This window comes from Puma concolor, chromosome B2 (assembly GCF_028749965.1).
Source record: "Puma concolor isolate L17-30 chromosome B2, mPumCon1.1.hap2, whole genome shotgun sequence".
NCBI lineage: Eukaryota > Metazoa > Chordata > Mammalia > Carnivora > Felidae > Puma > Puma concolor.
In genome coordinates this window covers 33712864-33732623 of record NC_141671.1, presented here as the reverse complement: position 1 = coordinate 33732623, position 19760 = coordinate 33712864, and the positions used below count along the sequence as shown (strand labels likewise).

At 57.3% G+C, this 19760-nt stretch overlaps 1 protein-coding gene across 8 annotated transcripts in view; it reads left to right on the top strand.

Annotated features, from left to right (window-relative positions):
* GRM4 (glutamate metabotropic receptor 4) overlaps nt 1-19760 on the top strand; it is a 152488-nt gene that overhangs the window by 44794 nt on the left and 87934 nt on the right. For all 8 annotated transcript variants that reach the window (XM_086706620.1, XM_086706621.1, XM_086706624.1 and 5 more), the window contains one exon: nt 8714-8930. In XM_086706620.1, the coding sequence (XP_086562746.1) occupies nt 8714-8930 (217 nt within the window). The remainder of the gene's footprint in view (nt 1-8713; nt 8931-19760) is intronic.

Here is a 19760-nt window from a genome sequence, read left to right as displayed (position 1 = left end):
TGGCCCCCACCCCTGCCTGATCCTTTGTGTTGGAGACAGATGGGCCACTTCACCCCAGAGTGTGACAGCCAGGAGTGGAGGGGGGCACCGAGCTCGGTGGAGGCGGGTAGGAAGGGTAGTAGGGCTGGCTTCCTCTGCTGCTGCCCTAAGGACGCTGCCCCACAGGAGATTCTGCGTGTGTGTGCGTGTGTGCCTGCACACGTCCGTGTAGACCCTCTTGTATAAGGGGGAAGCTGGGGTTTTATGTGACAGTTAGTAGCATGGGCTCTGGAGCCTGTCCCTCTGGGTTCAAATCCTGCCTCGGCCACTTACTAGCTGTGTGAGCTTGGACAAGTGTCTTAACTTCTCTGTACCTCAGTTTTGGGGAACATGGGAAGAATAAGAGGGTCTACTTCCTATGGTTATTGTAAGATCAAAGGCGTTCAGGCATTTGTAACCACTTAGGACTGTTCTTGGCACATAGTAAACACTCAGTAAATGCTGGTTCTCATGATGATGATGATTGCGTGTGTGTGTGTGTGTGTGTGTGTGTGTGTGTGTGTGAGAACGTGATTCAATTCAGCCCCAACCAGCCTGTGCCGGATGTGAACCTGACACCTCCAGGCTCGTGAGTTGGAGATGAATAATAAGACACTTTCCTGGCTGTCCCGGAGCTAGAGCATAATGCTTACGCCTCCTGCGTCTGTCAGCCTTGGTGAGGTTAGGTCGTGAGAACGAACCATCCTCAGATCTCCGTGGTCTAAAATACATAAACTAAATGCTTACTACCCCACATGTCTACGCGGGAGGGCTGAGTGTCCTGTCTCATCTCCTAGGCACCCAGGCTGGCCTGGGACATCGCTGGTCACGGTGACAGAGGGAGCACATACCCTGTACAGGGTCTCACAATGGCAATGAAACGCTCTGGCCCCGGGGCATTTTCTGCTCCCGCCTCGTTGGCCAGCGTAAGTCACAAGGCCCCAGCCAACCACCGGGGTCAGAGGGTTGAATTTTACCACGTGCCAGGAAGGCAGGGAGCTGCAAGTGTCCCCAGCGCTCTAAGGACAACATCAATTGTGTGCGCCTCCGTTTGTTATCAATTATCTCTCTCACTAGAATGTCTGTTCCCTGAAGGCAGGGATTTTTGTCTCTGTGTGTTCACCCCAGTGCCAAAGAGTGTGCGAGGCACCCAGTAAGCACTCCGTGAACCATTACCCAGTGGGTGAATGAACGAACAAATCATCAGAGTCTCCGGGGTGTGTGAGGGTGGGCGGGGGGGGAGGGGGTGGTGTGGGAGGGAAAGGCTGGGGGCCTCGGGAGCAGCCGAGGCAAAGGGACCACAGGGGCCTTGTGGGCAACTTTTACTGTCTTTTAAGATAGCATTTGCCTCCTGGGAGAGTCTGCTGTCCACTTCTCAGTCACGGTGAGGAGGTGCTGCAGGCCATGGTGTGAGAAGAAGAGGGGGCCTGTGTGAAGGCAGCAGAGGGCAGGGTCACCCAGTCTCCAGGCCTGGGCGGGGGCGGGGCGGGGGGCGGAGCCAGGGAGGCTGAGTGCCCTGGGCACCTAGACGCAGATTGGAGACTGTGGATGCAGCCCCCAGGCGGGGGCTGAGTGACTGACTGCACTGGGGCACAGGCCAGCCCCGGGCCAGGCAGGGGTGCGTAGCGAGGCCCCCGAGTGACACGGGATGCGTGGGGCTGGCGGTTGGTGGCGGATCCATGTCTGTAGAACAGGGTAGTGAGATCTGATTAATGAGGGTGTCCTGAAGTGAGCGGGGAAGTGGCCAGCGGCCCCCAAATGACCTACTGAGTGAGGAGAGGGGAGACCCTCAGCTTGTGGGCCGAGAGGAGGCCCCGGGGTGGGTGGCAGACAGTCTTCCTACCCGGGGTCTATCCTCGTCCTTCCAAAGACCACCCGGATGCAGGGTCAGCCCCCTGCCCAGGGTGTCTGCCCACCTCCTGCTTCCTAGGCCTTGGGCCTCTGCTTCTCTGTTCCTTAGTAATTGGTGGAGGGGGCATCTCCGTGGGGAATGGGTGTGTGAGGCCTCCTCGTGGCTGTCCTAAGCTGTAGGGTCACTCTTATCCTCTGCTCTTAAACCCCGGGGTCCTTGTCAGAGGTGGGCCTGGTCAGGGTCAAGGGCAGGGGCCATCCGTGCCCCCTCCATGTGCTGGGTCCCCCCCGTACTGCTCCTCTCGTGTGTCCCTGCACCCCTCCTGCCGTATCCCTGCTCTCTCGCTGTCACGACCCTGCCCAGCTGCTTTGAACCCCCCTTGACCCTGCACCCCTGTCTTTGTACCCCTTCAGTCTGTCCAAGCCCTCGTCCCCACACTGCCAGCATTTTCCCTCTCCACAGCCCCCCTGCGAGACCCCCAGTGAATCTCTTGTCGCCCCAAACCTGGCTTGTCAGCCCGGATGCATGTTACCCCGAGACCGCCTTTCCCAGCCCCCACCAGGCTAGTTCTCTGAAGGTGGGTTATTTAAATGGGCCCTGAGCACCTGGCTGAGAGGAGGGGCTTGGTGCCACGTGAGAGAGTGTGAAGTGCCTACTGTGTGCCCAGCGCTGAGTGAGACACCTCCTCCCCGCCCCTCCCGAGGCCCCATCGAGGGAGGAAGGGGAGGCTGGCAGTGTCTCCTCCGCTGGGCACTGTGTCTGCAGCAGGAGCCCCCTGGGAGACGACGGTGCACGGCTCAGGTGGCTGAAGGGGGTGGGGGCGGGGGACAGGGTCCCTCAGCCCTGACCGTGCAGGCCAGGCCTTTGGAAGCTGCCGTTCTCTCCTCTCACAGGCCCTCTGAACTACACATTCTTCCCCGTGCAGCTTTCATGTCCCTAAAAGCCTGGCTGCCTTTCATCTGTGAGGAAAATAGCTGATGCTGAGAGCCGGGCTGTCGAGGCCTCAAGCAGCCAGGATCAGAAGGGCGGGGAGCAGGCAGCTAATCCGGGGTCTGCCTGGCCCAATGCGGGGTCTCCCTGCTTCCCTGGTGAGAGGGGCTGCATCCAGCCACGTGGGGGCCCCGAGGTCTGCCTGGGGCCTGGCCTGGCCGGCGGCCGGAGGTGGCCCCAGGGTCCCAGCTTCAATCTGTGGCTGCCTGGTCTGGCTTGTGGGTGGGGCAGAAAGAGCAGAGTCAGCTGGGACGGTGGGCAGGGCTTGAGGCCAGGACTCGGGGATAGTGAACAGGAGGCAGAGCAGCTCAGTCGGTGCCTTCTTTCTGATGTCTCCTGGCTGTGATGTTCAGAGGGTACTTTCCTCTCCCCGAGCCTCAGTTTTGTCATCTGCAAAATGAGCACGTTGGTCCTAGCCTTGCCTCCTTCTCCAAGGATAATACCCAGCAGTGCCCACGTGTTTGAAGCACTTTGCAAGTACTTGCTCGTGCAGTCCCTTCTGTTGTTACTGTGACTTCTTTATAGGGGAGGAAACTGAGGCCCAGAGAGGCTGCTCGCTTGCCTAAGGTCACAAAGCTGGATGACAAGGCTGGGTCATAGCACAGCCCTGCGCATGCGCAGGCTGGCTCCGTAGTGTGCTAGAGCCAAAGCTGGAGCCGATGCTGTGCTGCGCAAAGCATTAGGGAAGAGGCAGAAAGGGGAGGTGCCTTTAAACACTAAAGCTCACAGGAAGAGGGTTGGGGTTATTGTGGTGTGGCCCTGGGGTATCCATGGTGATGGCCATGGGCCCCTGGCTACGTGACTCAGGGTGCTGCAGGCCTTGCTGAGGTCAAGGTAGAGGCTTCATCCCTGACTGTTCTATAAACAGCCTTGAATGAAGTATCGGCTTTCAGGGGACTGTGCTCTGGTTGGCTGTTACGCGCTGGGGGTGTCCCACCTCCTACCCCCTTCTCCTCCTCTGGACGGTGTGAGACGTGGACCAGCCACTCTCAGGGAGTCCCTAGATTCTGCTAGACTGGGAGCCAGTGACCCCGAGTCTGCTCTGTGGGCACCCTGGGGCACTGCCTGCGTGTCTGGCTGTTTTGCCACATGTAGGTAGGTATGCGGGGCTGCTGACCTGGCCCGGGGCAGCCTGAGAGCAAGTTCAGGCTCTCAGCACACATATGCGCACGGGGCTTTGCACTGGCTCTTCCCTCTGCCTGAAATGCCCTCCCTCCAATTACCCACATGGCTCCTTCCTTCACCTCCTTGGGGTCTTGGCTCAGATGTCACCTTAACAGAGAGACTTCCTCTGGCCCCTCTAACAGTCCCCTGCCCTGTTCTTCCTTTTTCTCATGGGCCCTTATTCCCGTCTAACAGCTTGGTATCCCCTTTCCATTGCCTGCCTGTGTCTCGACTGGGAGCCCCACGAGGACAGATTGTCCACCTGTCCATCGCCAGCACTCAGAACTATGCCTGGCAGGCGGGCGGTGCTCAGTGACTATTGGTGGGAGGAATGAATGAATGTACTGTGCGCTCGTGTGCTCGGGGCACATGCCCCAGCACGTGCATGCACACGTGGGTGCACACGCGCACATACACACACACACAGACAGATGCACTTGGCATTCATCTTCATTGTTGCTCAAGCCCGGAAGCAGCTTTTGTCTTTCCCCACGTGGCGTGGACCTCCTTGTCACTCTAGAAGCCTGAGAGAGAGAGAGAGAGACAGACAGAGAGAGAGGGAGAGAGAGATTTTTTTCACCGCCTCCCTCTCTCCCCTCAGTCACTCATCCCTTCTGCAAGCGGGAGGTTCTGCCGGGTGCCAGCTCCAGACACACTGTGCGTCACTCTGGGGTGCCCCCACCTGCTCCTTCCAGGGGTGCAGTGGGTGTTGGGAGCAGTCCATTTTTCTCTGATGTTTCCACAAGTAGCCCTGCCCAGCATGATGGGGGCATCTTAAAATGCCTGCTGAGTTGACAAGACCAGGCATCCTCACCCCAGGAGGACGTGCCTGTTGCCCCTGGAGCAGCCCTACTCTGTGCTGGGGGACGTCTGAGCAGGCTCTCTGGAGCTCAGGGAGGGCTGCCTGGAAGAGGTGACAGGGGCCCTGTGGGCAGAAGGAGCCAGGCAGATGGACCGAGTGTAGGCCAGCCGTGGTTGGTCAGGGGCTGCTGGAATCCAGGTTGTGGCTGACCCTTGTGCTGGCATTGGCAGGGGCGTGGCCGCCCCCTCCCCTGTCGTGCTGCTGTTGGGAGAGGAGAGGACTTCTCTGAGGAGAATGTTAATCAAATGCCCCTCTGGCTTCAGCTGTGCTGCTGAGACAGAGCTGAGGAGGCATCAGTCAGAGCGCCCTTGGGCCAGGTTGTCCCAGTCACCCTGTCCCGGGTGTCCGGTGACGGGGGTGGGGGGGTGGGGGGGGTGGGGGGGTGGGGGGGGTGGTCCCTGCGTCTCCCCATGCACTGCAGGCCTGGGTGGGGCCAGGGGGGAGGAGGGCCTTGGAGAGCCTGTGGGTCAGCATTCCAGGAGGAGGCCCCCCACCGCCAGGAGCACAGTAGTAACAGCACTGGGAGAGAACTGGGGGAGGGACCCAGAGGGGGGGCATGGGGATAGAGGGCTAAGGGAGGTGTAGCGGGAGGGATCATAGCCCACCTTTGGGCTAACCTTTTGAGTGCTTACTGCCTGCCCGCAGTTCCCGAAAATTCCCTCGTGTGACCCTCACGACCTCCCATTTGGCAGCTGAGAAAACTGAGGCCTGAGAGGTGAAGCAACTTGCTGGAGGCTTCCCAGTTGGTGGGTGGCTGAGCTGGGATTTGAACCTGAGCAGTTTAGCTTCCAAATCTCTGCTGAAACCACCCCGCTAGGAAACTCAGGTGGCCTGGAACTGAGGAGCCTTCAGACGGGGAGGAGGAGCTGGCCAGGGATTATCCCCTGACCCTGCTCAGGAAGCTGTCCCCTCCCTCCCAGCCACCTCAGGGCTGGATCCCTGTTCCAGGGTCTCAGGAATTGTTGGGGGCAGATCAGGGGCCCCTCCTGGGCTCCCAAAATCCGAGACCAGGGCACCCCTGCAGGCTGACTAACATGTACCCTGTGGGAACCCCATGCTTGGCCCTGCCACCCTTTGTGGGAATGGGGGCTCGTGGTGGGATAGGGGCCTGGGTCCTGCTCCCCGGACGTCCGTCTGTCTGGCTGCCGTCCCTGCCCATGCAGAGTGCCTGAACCGGAGGGGAGGTGGCTTGGAAGGAGGAATGAAGGATGAGTGAGAAGTTGCCTGTGGGAGGGACCCCGAGACCTCCCTGGGCTTCGTGCCCCTCTGCTGGGCGCAGTCCCTTTTGACACAAGCGCTGTGTTGGGTGGAAACATCAGAAGCAGGAGACAAGCTTCTTCTCATTAGGAAGAGAGCGGGTTCCTGGGCCTGTGATTAGCACTCCTCGCTGAGGCCCAGGCCCAGGCGGAAGCTGACAAACACCCCGGAAGCTGACAGACAACCTGTCTTCTCTCAGGGACCTGCTGGGACGGCAGGCTGGTAGGGCAGGCCCTGGCCCCACAGTCCCCACCACCTGCTCCAGCTCCAAATTCAGGGCACTTCTGTTCAGGGGGATGATTCAGGGGTGCTGTCTGTTTTGTTTTATTGTTAAAAATTGGTTAAATATGGACATTTCAGATATGTTCAAAACAAATAGGGTGGTGAGCCCCCACGTACATGTGACTCAGAGTTGTCCGTTCTTGGCCATTATTCTTTCTTCTTGGATGTGCTCTCACTGTGATGCTTTGGAAACAAACCCCAGACCTCCTCAGATCCCTGCATCCTTCAATATTTCAGTACATATCTCTAAAACCGCAGGTCTCAACTGGGGACAGTTCTGCTCTGCTCCCCGGGAGGCACTTGGCTGCGTCTAGAGACGTTTTTGATTGTTACAACTGCGGAAGGCAGGGGCTTCTGGGATCTAATGGGTAGAGGTTGGGGTTGCTGCTCAACATCCCTCAGTGCACAGAACAGCCCCCCAACAAAGAATTATACCCCCAAAGCATTAATAGTGCTGAAGCTGGGAGACTGCTCCGAATGACAGACTCTTAAACACCCAACCAACCCCTGCGGCTGTGATACCCTTAGCGGGCCTTAAACATAACAGACGTTTACAATTAACCATCAGCTATCTGGCCAGAGTCCACATTCTTGGGGGTGTTGTTTCCGTGCTCCGTGCTCTCCAAGGCAAGGAGGACCGGGCTAGTTTTCAGAGGCTGTTGACACAGGTAGGAAAGGGGGCGGATGCTTCGGCTCGGGAAGATTCTAGGCGGGAGGTATGTTTGCGTGATTCTACATGCAAAACATACACGGGGTATGAGGGGGAAGGTGTCCTCCCAACCCTGTCCCCTAGCCACCTGGTTCCCTCTCTGGAGGCAACTTAGCTGTTTCGTTTCAGGGCGGCGAGAGTCTGTCCTGCCCCCTCACGTGATAATGGGGATGCTGTTCACACGCAGAACTGTGCCTCGTTTCTTTCTTTCCTCTGTGGGTCTTGGAGAACTGTGCAGAGCAGTGCATGGAAAGCTGCCTGGTTCTTTTTCACGGCCAAATAGTATTCCTGTGTGGCCGTAGCCTCCAGAGATTTGCTATTAGAAACAGTGCCACAGGGGCGCCTGGGTGGCGCAGTCGGTTGGGCGTCCGACTTCAGCCAGGTCACGATCTCGCGGTCCGTGAGTTCGAGCCCCGCGTCGGGCTCTGGGCTGATGGCTCAGAGCCTGGAGCCTGTTTCCGATTCTGTGTCTCCCTCTCTCTCTGCCCCTCGCCCGTTCATGCTCTGTCTCTCTCTGTCCCAAAAATAAATAAACGTTGAAAAAAAAAAAAAAAAAAAAAAGAAACAGTGCCACAGTGGTTAACGTAGCATATGCCATCTTATAAAGATCACAAGAACTACAATGAGAGGGTTTGGGGGTTAACCCTTAGTTGCTCAGCAAATCCAGACGACCAAACATCTGTTTTTCCCACCTCATCCTTTCCTTTTTCATGGATGAGCTCAGTGAGGGGAGGCAATGAGGGGGTTGCTGGGGCCCGCCTTGGGGGGGCATCACAGGGCATAGGCTGGGCCATGTTCTTTTCCTAATGGGCATCCTCAGTGGAAGGCAAACCTCCAGTGTCCCCGGGGATAGGGACACCCAAAGCACAGTCCAAGTGGGCAACCTCTGTCCAGGGTGTGCCCCAAATCCTGCTGCCCCCGGAACATTCCCCACTCTCAGTTGCCACAGGCTGGCTGTGAGGTTTTTGTCCTTTGGGAATGGTCGGATGTCAACCACAGGAAGAAGGACAGCTTAAGGGCTCTGCATCTCACTTTTGCCTGGCGAGGGCCCAGGTGGGGGTCTGTGGGTGCGGAAAGGTGCTCTGTGGAGAGCTGGGGCAGGAGTCTGCTGTTGGGCCCTGTATCCCAGCCTGCAGAGAGAGGGACTTCCCCGGGGTGGGGTCCCTGTTCACTCTGTCCTCCTGCAATTCTATCTGTGGGGTGGTGGGGCCCTGTCTTCTCTGACGTGGGCAGGACAAAGGAGCCATGGGGACAGGGTCTGCTGGGTGGTGACATGAGCGGCTGCCTGGGGGGAGTTGATGAGCGAAAGGACTCTCAGTCTTTATGTAACTGGAGGCACCCAGAGGCTCTGCTGTGTGTTTATGTATGTAATCCTGTATGATTCCAGGGTGTGTGTGTGTGTGTGTGTGTGTGTGTGTGGTCCAACCCGTATCACAGGGTCTCGCCCAAGACAAGAGGAGGCAGTGCCCTGACCCTTCCCAAGGCGGTGGACAAAAGGAGGTGGTGAGTAGTGGTGTGGTGCTGGCTGGGCATGGTGGGGGTGCCAGCAGCCCCCATCAGCGGCCCCTCTCGCCTCCAGATCCCCCAGATCAGCTACGCCTCCACAGCCCCCGACCTGAGTGACAACAGCCGCTACGACTTCTTCTCCCGAGTGGTGCCCTCGGACACATACCAGGCCCAGGCCATGGTGGACATCGTTCGCGCCCTCAAGTGGAACTACGTGTCCACGCTGGCCTCGGAGGGCAGCTACGGCGAGAGCGGCGTGGAGGCCTTCATCCAGAAGTCTCGGGAGGATGGTGAGTCATGCTCGGGAACAGGGGGATGTCAGGGCACAGTGGCCAAGCGCCGCCTGAGAGCCACTCTCTGGGTCCTGCCCCAGGCCATTCCCTCGTGGGCCTCAGTCTCTCCCGGGAGCACTGGGGCACAGTCTGTGGCCTTGCCGGCCTGCTGGGTGACTCCCAGGGGGCAGGGGGTGGACGGAATGACTTCTGCAGACGTGGCCAGGCAGACAGAGGGACCGCCAGTATTCCCGGCGCAGGATCCAGTGGGACAGCTGCTGTTCTCAGACAGAGAGAGAAGGGGAAGGGGGTGGGGACGGAGGTGGTCTTGTTTAGGGGCGGGTCTCAGGGACCCAGGAGCTGGGAGGTCAGCCAGCAGGTTCTTGGAGAAAGAATTGTTTGAGGAATTGAGCTGTGTGTGTGGAGGGGGGGTGTGGGGTGAGAGAAGGGGCCGTGTCTTACATGGGGCAGGCGGGGCTGTGCTTCTTCCTTGTGGCTGCAGGGAAGGAGGTGCCCCTGGGTGGGATGTGAGGACCTGCGAAGGTGATGTGCTCTCCTGGAGGTCTCCCCCATTCACCACCGGGCACCCTTCTCCCCATTAAGCTTGCTGCATTCCCTTAATTGTCCTTAAAAGCTCCAGGGATAAAGCTTTTAGGTATCAGCAAGCAGTAAGAGGCAGGCACAGCAAGGGTTAACGCTCTGCCAAGTCTGAAGCCTGGGCCACTTGGTTCCGATGGCCCCATGGCCCGGCTGAGGGAGGGTGGCCTGCATGGGGCTGTGGTGGTGGGGATCCGGATCAGCAGTCAGGCCCCTGGGCTGAGGGCTCCAGCTGGGTTGGGTGAGCCTTGATAAGAGGGATAGTTCAGAGAGGATGGGGTGTGGGGGAAGCAGAGAGGCTCTTCCCCCTCCTGACAGACCCAGCTCCTGGCAGAGGGGCCCCTGGCCTCTCCCAAGGCTCTTTCTCTAAATAGCTCACTGTGGCGCCCTCGACCTTGGAGGATGGCATCTGTATATTTATACCCGTATAACCCCGGGACTCTAATTGCTTCTCCTAAGGACCACAGAGTATCCAGAGGCTGGCGTTGGTAACACCCTGCGGGCATAATCCTGCTATAAATCTCAGATAAGCCCCTTTAATTGTACAGCCAGCACAGCTCGGGTGCCTGTAACCTGGTGGAGAGGACGGAAGTGGGGCGGCGCTGACCGATGGCTGTGGCTCCAGGCCACTCCCCGCTCTGGCAGCTGGCCAGGCAGAGGGGGGCATGGGGTAGATGGGCCCTGCTCTCACCTCTAGGCAGGTGGGCGGCAGCTCCCTGGGGGCCCCCTGGTAGCATCAGGCCCCTGGTGCCCCAGCCCCCTGCCTCTGGCTGCCCACATGTGCTTCCCTGCTTTGCTCAGACACAGGTGCCTCTCTCTGGTCTGGCCCTGCCCACCCTGCTCTGGCGGTGCCTGTCCCCAGTGGCTTGAATCCTTTCCCACACTAGCCCACCGCCTGTCTCTTTAAGGTGGGCGGCAGGATTTGGGGACAGAGGCGCTAGATGGGGGCAGGGACAGAAGGTCTAGAATTTTCATATTCGGTTGTGTTCAGTCCCTGCCGTAAGGTTCTAGAAGCCACTCCTGGTGCTCACAAAGCTCTCCCTATGTGCCTGGCACACGCCGAGCACCTGTTGTCCTGGGTGATCCTCCCTACCCCATGAGGTAGGCACCCTTCTTTTATAGGGAAGGAAACTGAGGCTTGGAGGGGCCAAATAATAGCTGGCACCGGGTCATGCAAGTGAGAGGTGGAGAAGGGATTTGAACCCAGGCTGTCTGGCTCCAGGACCAGACGTCGTAACTGCTTTTGTATTCATCACTCCATCTTCTGCCCCTGTTTCCCATGGATGGGGGCATGACAGACAGTCACATACACGTGCGTGCATGCACACACACAGATCCCACTGGGGTGAAGTCTAGGTGTTGTGTTTTGGCTGAAACTCAGACTACTGTTTGAATTTTCCATAAGCATATAATCAGTCATTTGGTAGTTAGAAAATACGAAGCCTGCTCAAGATTTTCAAAAAGGAATTCTAGAAAAATAAGAGAACTAGCTGTTCAGCCAGGGCCTGCGGCTCAGGGGCCCTCCTGGCCTGGCACAGGTGCCCGTCACACACCCCTGTGCCCCATCCCGTCGCCAAGGGCCTGACCTCCTGCCTGGCCTGACCTCCCACATCCTCAGACCCTCCTGCTGTCTCCCCTTGTAGCCCCAGGGCCCTGGCTGGGCCTGCCCTCGTGTTCGGGCAGCTAGGTCTCCCCTCATCCTGCTCAATGAAATTTGATTTGGAGGAACGTCTTTAGGTGGGTGAAAAGAAAAGGAGAGAGAAAGCCATGCTCCGGCTGGCCAAATTGAAATCAGAATTGAGCGGCCTGTAGAAAGAGGCCGCTGTACCTTGTAGCCTAATCCCTGTGAAAGATTAAAGATGTCTTTGGCCGTATATTGTATTGATTCGTCCTCTGAAGTATAAATCATCTGTGAGTTGCTCAGAGAAGTGTCAGCGGTGTAGAGGGGAGGGCACGCCTGCCAGGCTGAGGATGCACATCAGAGCTGAGGGGAGCTTGGCCAGCAAGTCCTGGGTGCCTGCTCTATGGACTTGGGGTCCTACAGGGGAACATAACTGTGTCCAATTTAGAGATGAAGAAACTGAGGCCAGAGAGAGTAGGTCATTTTCCCAAGGCCACGTAGCCAGGATGTGGAGGACCAGGGATGGAACCCAGCTCTGTCCTCTGGGTGGGGAGCTCTCGCATAGCACCCAGCGCTGACTGGGCCATTGGCACAGGGCATAAAGAAAGCCCTGGCCCCGAATTTCCCAGCCCCCATTAGCACCGTGCTCTCCCTGGGCCATCCTGTGGCCCTTGACTGAGCCCTGCCCCGTGCCAGGCACCCTCCCTCCACAATCATGAATCCTGGTGATGACCCTGAGGGCCTGGTGTTTGTGTTCCCATTCTACAGATGGGGGAACTAAGGCTCAAAGGGGTGAGGGGGCTTGCCCAGGCTCACACAGTGAGGTGCTGGAGCAGGACTTGGAGACAGGCGGTCAGACCCATGCCCTTCAACCCCATGCTGTCCGTCTCTCCCAGCCTGGATCACAGGGGTGGCAGCATGTGGTTAACGGGTCAGTTCTGGCGGACGGACCCAGGCTCCGGCTTGGCCACTTATTGGCCGTGAGAGCCCTGGAAAGTCATTCCGCTGCTCAGTTTTGGTTTTCTCATCTGTGAAATGGGGGTAAACCAGAACGAAACGTGCTTCTGGCCCATGGCTGTGGGAGCTCTGGGACACACATCAGAGGTTCATTATCAGGGGTCTGGCTGCCTGGGCTATGGCTCTCCCTGCTCCCTGACCGTTCCTAGGGAGGCCTGGGGCGAGCTGGAAGGTCTGTGGGGGCCCTGACTGAAGCTGCAGGCCACGTTCCGGGACAGGGCTAATGACAAAACCACAGGAGCCCAGGCCAGCCTGGGCCTTACAGGACAGCAGGTCTCGTGGTGACAGGGCAGCGAGGTGAGCTCCCAAGGCAGCTAGGGCAGGACACGTGTGGGAGTGAGGGGCGCACATATGTGATTTTCTGGGCACGTGACCGGCAGGCCTGCCTCAGTAGGGGTGTCCGGGGACAGGCCCGTGTGCGTGTGCACGCTTGTGCATTTCCCCCGCTTTGAACGCCAGGGCTCCCTCCTCCTTGCCAGGCTGCGGCTGCGGAGGGGAAGGCCGAAAGGCATAGTACAACCCGTGCGGGGATTAGGCATGCATGCAGCGCAGGCCCCACCTGGGCTCCCGAGATAATGCCGAGTGAGTCACCTAGGGAGGGAGAGACAGGCTTGAGGGGGTGGTACAGACAGACGTGGCCCTGCCCTCGGTGCCTCCCACCACCGTCCCGGGCCCTCTCAGGGTGGGGCTCTGGGGTGTAAGCTTTTATAGCCTCACAGCCTTTCTCTGCCCATGGGCCCCCCTGTGAGCCTCGGTTTACTTGCAGCAGTGCTCCATTTCACGGATGAGGAAGAGGAAGGCTCAGGGAAGTTAAGGGGCCTGCTTAAGGTCAAACGGAAGTGTGGAGTAGCAGCCCAGGCTCCCCGTGTGGGCGACAGGAGAACGGATGATATTAGTAGGCAGTATTTATGGAGTCCTCCCGTGGACCAGGTCTTGTTTTACACACTTGGTTGGTGTTAACCCATCTAGCCCTCAAGACAGCTCCATTATATGGATGGCAAAACTGAGGCTCAGAGAGGTTAAGTAACTCCCCTGAGGCCACCCAGCTGGGAAATAGCAGGAGTGGAATTTGAATCCAGCAGAAGGCTCCCCCACTTCTGGTGAATGTGGCAGGAAGGACACAGGTCAGTTCCTGGCAGGGGTCTCTCCAGGGGGTCACCTGGGGAATTTGGTTCTGGTCCTCTCCGGTAGGTGGCTCCAGCACGCTGGGCACATCCAGGCCCGTGCCTCTCGGGTGGGAACGCCATGGCCTCTCTGGTGGTGACAAGAAGGGGTGGGGGCGGGTGGGTCAGGCCTGCTCCTTGGAGGACGTCCTGTCCCTTGCACGGCGAGAAGTTCCAAAGCCTCATCTCCCCGCTGTGTCCCTGTGTCCCCTATTGATATTCCAGAGATGCTGGTGAGTCAAGCTGTTGCTGGTCTGACCTCCAGCTCCAACTCCCAGGGCTGAGCATCAGACTTGCATTTAGATGGCCTCAGTCAGTGCAGCGGCAAGGGTGGTGACCGGCAGCCAAGGCTCAAGGCCGGGGCGCCTCCTCATCCCACGGCTCTGTGACATCTCTGGACTCAGCTTCTCTTGCTGTGAGGGAACACTTGCCTTCTGGAGGCTCCGAGGTGAAGGGGGAAGAGCTTGGCCAGCCAGAAAGCTTTGTGCCACGGGGGTCGGGGGATGCTGACGCTCCTCATATATCTGGGAAACCAGAGAGGTTTGCCCCAGGCCCTCCCCCCCCCCGAGATCCAGAGACCCCCTAAGAGAGGGCCACTTCCTTTCCTGCTGCCCCCCTGGTCTTTTCTCCTTCCACTCTCCTCTCCATTTCTCTGCTGCAGCCACACCAGCCTCTTCACTGCTCCTCTAACACTCCAGACATAAGCCCACCTCAGGGCCTTTGCACCGGTGGGTCCCTCTGCCTGGAACTGTCTTTCCCTGAGTATCCACGTGGCCCACATCCTCGGTGCATTTGGGTGTCTTCTCAGCTGTCCCCTCTTCAGAGAGACCTTTCTGACCACAGTATCTGAAATAGACCCTCCCCCAGCTCTCTGTTCCCTGTTCCCCGCTCTGTTTTTCTTACAGCACTTGACAAGTAAATGTGTATTTGTTTATGGTCCACAAGGGCAGAGATTTTTTTTGCCCGTTTTGTTCTCCGCTATGTGTCTCCCTGGCACATAGTAGCTGCTTAGTAAATGTTTGTGGAATGGGTCACAAAATCCAGCCCCCAGTGACTCACTTCTTTGGCCCTTCTCCCACTCAGGGGCCTGAGGCTGCTCTCCTGGCCTGCAGAAGGGCAGACTGAGGCACGGAGGGCTAGGTTGAGCTGTCCCGGGACCCCAGCTTCCTCCCCGCACCAAACTCGCTGGCTGGCCCCGACCCTCTCGAGACTCACTGAGGACAGCATCCTTTCCCGGAGGCAGAGCAGGGGTATGAGAACGCAGGGCTGCTCTGCAGCTGCACCAGGCTGGGATGTAGGGCTCAGGCTCCTGTCATTCTTCGCCACAGTGCCTGTCTTGTGATGCTTCCTCCTGAGATGCAGCCTGCGCTGGAGGGCAGGAAGGGGAAGAGGCTCGGTCTTCCGGACTCACTTGAGTTTCCCAGCTGGCCTGGGCTTCACACTCTCTGTGTATGCAGCCCCCGTGTGAGGAGAGGAAGGAGCCAGCTCTCGGTGCGCACGGGAGGATCAGTGCACCACCAGACCCAGCACCCCGCCCTGCCTGCAGCAGGTGCTTAGCAGAGTGTGCCTGAATGAGAACCAAGGGCTGGGATGATGCGTCTGTTAAAGTAAGAGATACACTGCGGGGGACTCGGCCCAGCCAGACCGGCTTAGACACGTGAAGAGGAAGGGAAGGGCATGCCAGGTGGGGGAACAGCATGAGAAGGAGGCTGAAGGGAGGAGTGAGTCAGGCAGAAGGGACCTGGCTGAGGGGCCTGGCCGTGGGATGGGGACCGATGCGAGATGGAGCTGAGCAGAGTTTTTTAAAGCCAGTCCTGTGTTTTAAAATTTTCTGGCAGTTGGGGTCATGTCTGCTTACCCAAGGGAGTGTATTAGCACAACCCAGCTCTACCTGCTGTGTCCCCCGCTTGCTCAGAGCCCTGAGTGGCGGGGGGGGGGGGGGTGGGGGGGGTGGGGTGGGGGGGGAGTTCTGCCCTTAAGGCTCAGGCCAAGGCTCCGCCTCTCTGCGGGCTTCCCTCCCTAAACTGCTCTCCTCCCAGGTGGAGATGCTCACCTGAAGGGAGGAAGACCTTCCCCAGGGCTCACCACCTGGGAGACCTCAAGCACACCTGCCCCAGTGCCTATCGAACTTTCCCTGGGCCTCTGCCGTTTGACTCTGGCTGGGCTCCTTGAGGCTGGGGAGGGATAGGGCTCTCTTGGCTCTGTGCTCCTCACGCTCCAGAACGAACACGTGAGCAAACAGATGACCAGCCCTGTGTCCTTGGGTCCATCACTGCCCTTCTGGGGCCTCCTTCTTGCTCATCCGTAACAGGTGCGGGAACATCAGCTCATCTCCTGCATCTAGCTCTGCCCCCTACAGGCTGTGTCCTCACAGTCCATGGCCCCTGGCTCCAGGCATTTTTCTCCATAAGCAAAGGCTCTCCGAGGAGCGCTGGAAAAGAAGACATCTCTCAAGACCTAAAGGCGTGAATGTCAAATGATGACACTTCAGAGTTTGGTCTTTTGGCTCAGGGATTATTGGGGCCAATTCCGTGGGGACGGAGCCTGGAGCATGCAAATCTTCTCACCCCTAATCAGATGAAATGTGGTTGAAATTAGCCAAGGAGCTGGGGAGCTGGAAGCAGGAGGGGTCCTGCCACTGGATTTAGCTTGGTGTATGTGAGAGTGAGGTACTTTGTAGCATCTTCTTCGGGGGAGACCTCTGGACCCTCCCCCCCCCCCCGGCTGCTTCCGGGAGTCACAGCACAGGCCCAGTATGCCCTGGCCATTGGCCACACATTCTCCAAGGATGTGGAGGGGGAAGTGGGCCCTACCTCGCAGCCGGTCCCCACCATTCTAGCTTAGCAGCCAGGCCGCCAAAAACTTGAGACCCATCACGTCTCCTGCTCCCTTGTTCTGCTGCCCATCACTCCACCGTAGGTGGAGATTAAGTGGACCTGGCACGGGCACCCCCTCCCGAGCCACGAGGCCTACCACGCGCCAGCTGGGTCTCCTGGACAGCGCTTGGAGATTGGCAAGGTGTTGGCATCGATGTGACTGCTTGGTGATTGCCAGGTCAATCTTCGTACTGCTGTGAAGATGAACCCCGAGCTTGCCCGGCCCGCCTTGGGGACTTAGCCTGTCCACTCTGATTTCTCTGCCACTCTGGCCTTTGGCAGGGCGCTGACACCTCTTGATTTTGTGAGTCCCCTGGGTTGGGTGTCATTGGGTCACTTTTCCTGCTCTCTCCAATTCGTCTCTGATGTGCTTCCCCTGACCTATCACAGCAGGGACGTGCACCGATCTGGGTTTGCCTCTAAGCTTGACGGGGATGACAGGAAGAAGAAGATATTAGATGCCGAGCCCTTCTTGCCCTGAATTTGCATCCCTTGCCTCCTGGACAGGAAGCAGCATTTTCTTTCACTGGTCTTCTTTGTGGAACGTGTTTGAAGATTTCTTTGGGGTTTAAAAAAACTTCCCTTTGTTGGTTGCAGCCCCTTTGTGGCTTTGACCTTCTGAACCCTGTCCTCTGGATGCCGTGGTGGAGTGGCGTGGGTAAGAGCCCAGATGCTGGCTCTGTCACCATGAGCTGCACCACATCGAGCAGTCCCTTATGGTCTCTGGGCCTCAGTTTCCACCTTGTGAAAGGAGGATATTAATAGTAGCCTCCCCTCACCGCCTTTTAGGTTGCTGTGAGCAGTAAGCGAGTTAATGTGTATGAAGTGCTTAGGATAGTCTGGGCCCTGTAAAAACACCAGGCTGCCAAAGGTGTCAGTTGTCACCATTACTAATCAGAGTGGGGGAGCTGGGCCCACTTCTAGTTCTGCTTCAGTCTCTGGGTGGCTGTGTAACCCTGGGCTGTTCACTTTCCCTCTCTGAGTGTCAGCTTGATGACCAAGATGAAGGCGATGGGTTAGGGGACTTCAGAGGGCCCCCAACGTGCATCTTTGCATGCTCCCCCACCGCTCTTGGCTTTTCTATCTGTCCTCACCACATGGAAGTCCAGATACCATAGGGTTGGCTCCAGCTTCCGGTGTGTCTGTCGTTCTTGGGCCCAGACTTAAGCCCACAGAGTAGCCATGCACAGAGCAACCTGATCCTTCTGATTTTTTCCCCTTTGTTAAAGAGCAATTGGAGAAGGCCAGTGACCTTCCCCTGCTCAGGTTTGGGACCTTCAGGAACCCTCTACACCTGTTTGCTGACTATTGGACTTCAGCCTGTTTTCCTATCTGAGGTAGGGTCCTCAGTACCCCCACTCTGAGCTCCTTGGAGATGTAGCTAGCTAAAGCATGCCCCATACTGCCTTTTCTCTGAAGCTCTGGAAAGATCCTGTGAGCTCACCATTTTCTTTCCTCTCCACTCTGAGGCTTCCTGCTTCAGGCCTGTATGGGGCTGCTGAGTGTCCTGGGTGGGGTCTCAGCCTCATCCTCTACTCCTGTGTGACCTTAGGCAAGTCACTTTCCCCCCCTGAGCCTCCAGTTCTTCATCAGTAAGACCAGCAAGGGGCTGGGTACCTTCTCTGATGGGCTCATGCATGTGGACACAACTGAGGGCTGCTCGTAGCCATTTTTGCCTTGTTATTCTGTGTCCACCAGCCCTCTTCCCAGTGTCTTTGAGCCCCAACAGGCCCTGTCTAAAAGGCCCCAGAGTGGGGTGCCTGGGTGGCTCAGTCACTTAAGCAACTGACTTCGGCTCAGGTCATGATCTCACCGTTCGTGAGTTTGAGCCCTGCATCAGGCTCTGTGCTGACAGTTCAGAGCCAGGAGCCTGCTTTGGATTCTGTGTCTCCCTCTCTCTCTGTACCTCCCCCACTCATGCTCTGTCTCTCTGTTTCTCAAAAATAAATACACATTAAAAAAATTTTAAAAGAAAAGGCCCCAGAGGTAGGGAGGGTCATATTCCTTGGTGGTCACTTCTTCAGTGCTTGCTCCCTTCATGCTCCTGGGGCTTTCAGGGACTCAGAAAGATGGATTCCAGGCCTCTAAGTCACATAGAGCCTGCTCCATAGGATGCAGCTGGTGAGGAGGAGAGTGGGGCATTTCTTTTCCTCTTTAGCCCCTCATCCATCGCCTCTGCATGGTAAGTCATTCATTTGCTGAATAAATATTTATTGAGCACCTACCGTGTGCCAGGCATTGAACCAGGACACTAGGGACATGGCAATGGACCAAACAGATGAAGATCCTTGGCCTTGTGAACTCACATTTGGGGAGAGGGCCATAGGCAGCTTACAGTAAACAAGTAAATGCATCACTATATAATACAGTTTCAGGTATCTCCCTCCTACAATTTCAGGGAGGAGCTGATGGCATGCTATGGAGAAGAATAAAGCAGCTGGCAGAGAGGGCCACGTAGGGGAGACAATCCCATATAAGGTGGTCAGAGAAGGTGCAGAGGTGGCATTTGGGCAGGGCCCCAAATGCAGTAAGGGAGTAAGGTTTGTGATCTCTGGGAAGAGTGCCCCAGGCAGAGGAATGAGCAAGTGCAAAGGCCCTGAGGTGGGAGCCTGCCTGGCATTTCTTGGAGAATAGCCAAGAGGAGGCAGGAGCAGAGTGAGTCAGGTGGAAGGATGTAGAAGAGGAGGGGCTGATCACGTGGGGGCTTAGTTTGCCACTGGGAGGACTTTAGCTTCTAAATGAGATGGGAACTATTGGAGTGTTGTGAGCAGAGAAGGGACGTTAACGGACTTGGGTTTAATAGGATCTTTCTGGCTGTTGTGTAGGGAACAGACTGTGAAGGCTGAGGTGACTGAGGCAGGAATGCCACTGAGGAGGCCACTGCCATCATCCAGGTGAAAAGCGATGATGGCTTAGACTGGGAGTGGGGAAGATGAGAACGGACTGATTTAGGGTCTTAATTTTTTTTTTTTTTTTAAATTTTAGACAGACAGAACAGGAGCAGGGAGAGGGGCAGAGGGGGAGAGAGAGAATCTTAAGTGTGGATCCTGATGCAGGGCTTGATCCCACGGCCCTGGAATCATGACGTGAGCCGAAATCAAGAGTCAGATGCTCAACTGACTGAGCCACTCAGGCGTCCTGAGGGTGTATTTTGAAGCTCAAGCCCGCAGGACTTGCTCCTAGATCGCATGTGGACTGGAGGTCGCTCAGGCAACTCCTGGGTTCAGCACCACGGATAGCGGCAACCACCCCAAGGCCAGACCTTTGGGGAATCCCTGGTTGGCTTTGGTCCCAACAAACTGCCAGTTCTCTGCCAGTCTTTGGCTGCTGAGCAAAGCCTCATCTTTAAAGTGCAGGTCTCTTCCCCTCAATTCTGTCATTAATTTTTTTTTTTTTTAGCCAAACATATTTATTTCTGGGCACTGCTGCGAATTCTTTTTGGGATGAGGCAGGTGTAAATGCAATTACAGTTGATCTTTGAACAGCCCCGGGGGGTGGGGGTGCCAACCTCTGTGCAGTTGAAAATCTACATATAAGTTTTGACTCTCTCAGAACTTAACTATGAATAGTCAGG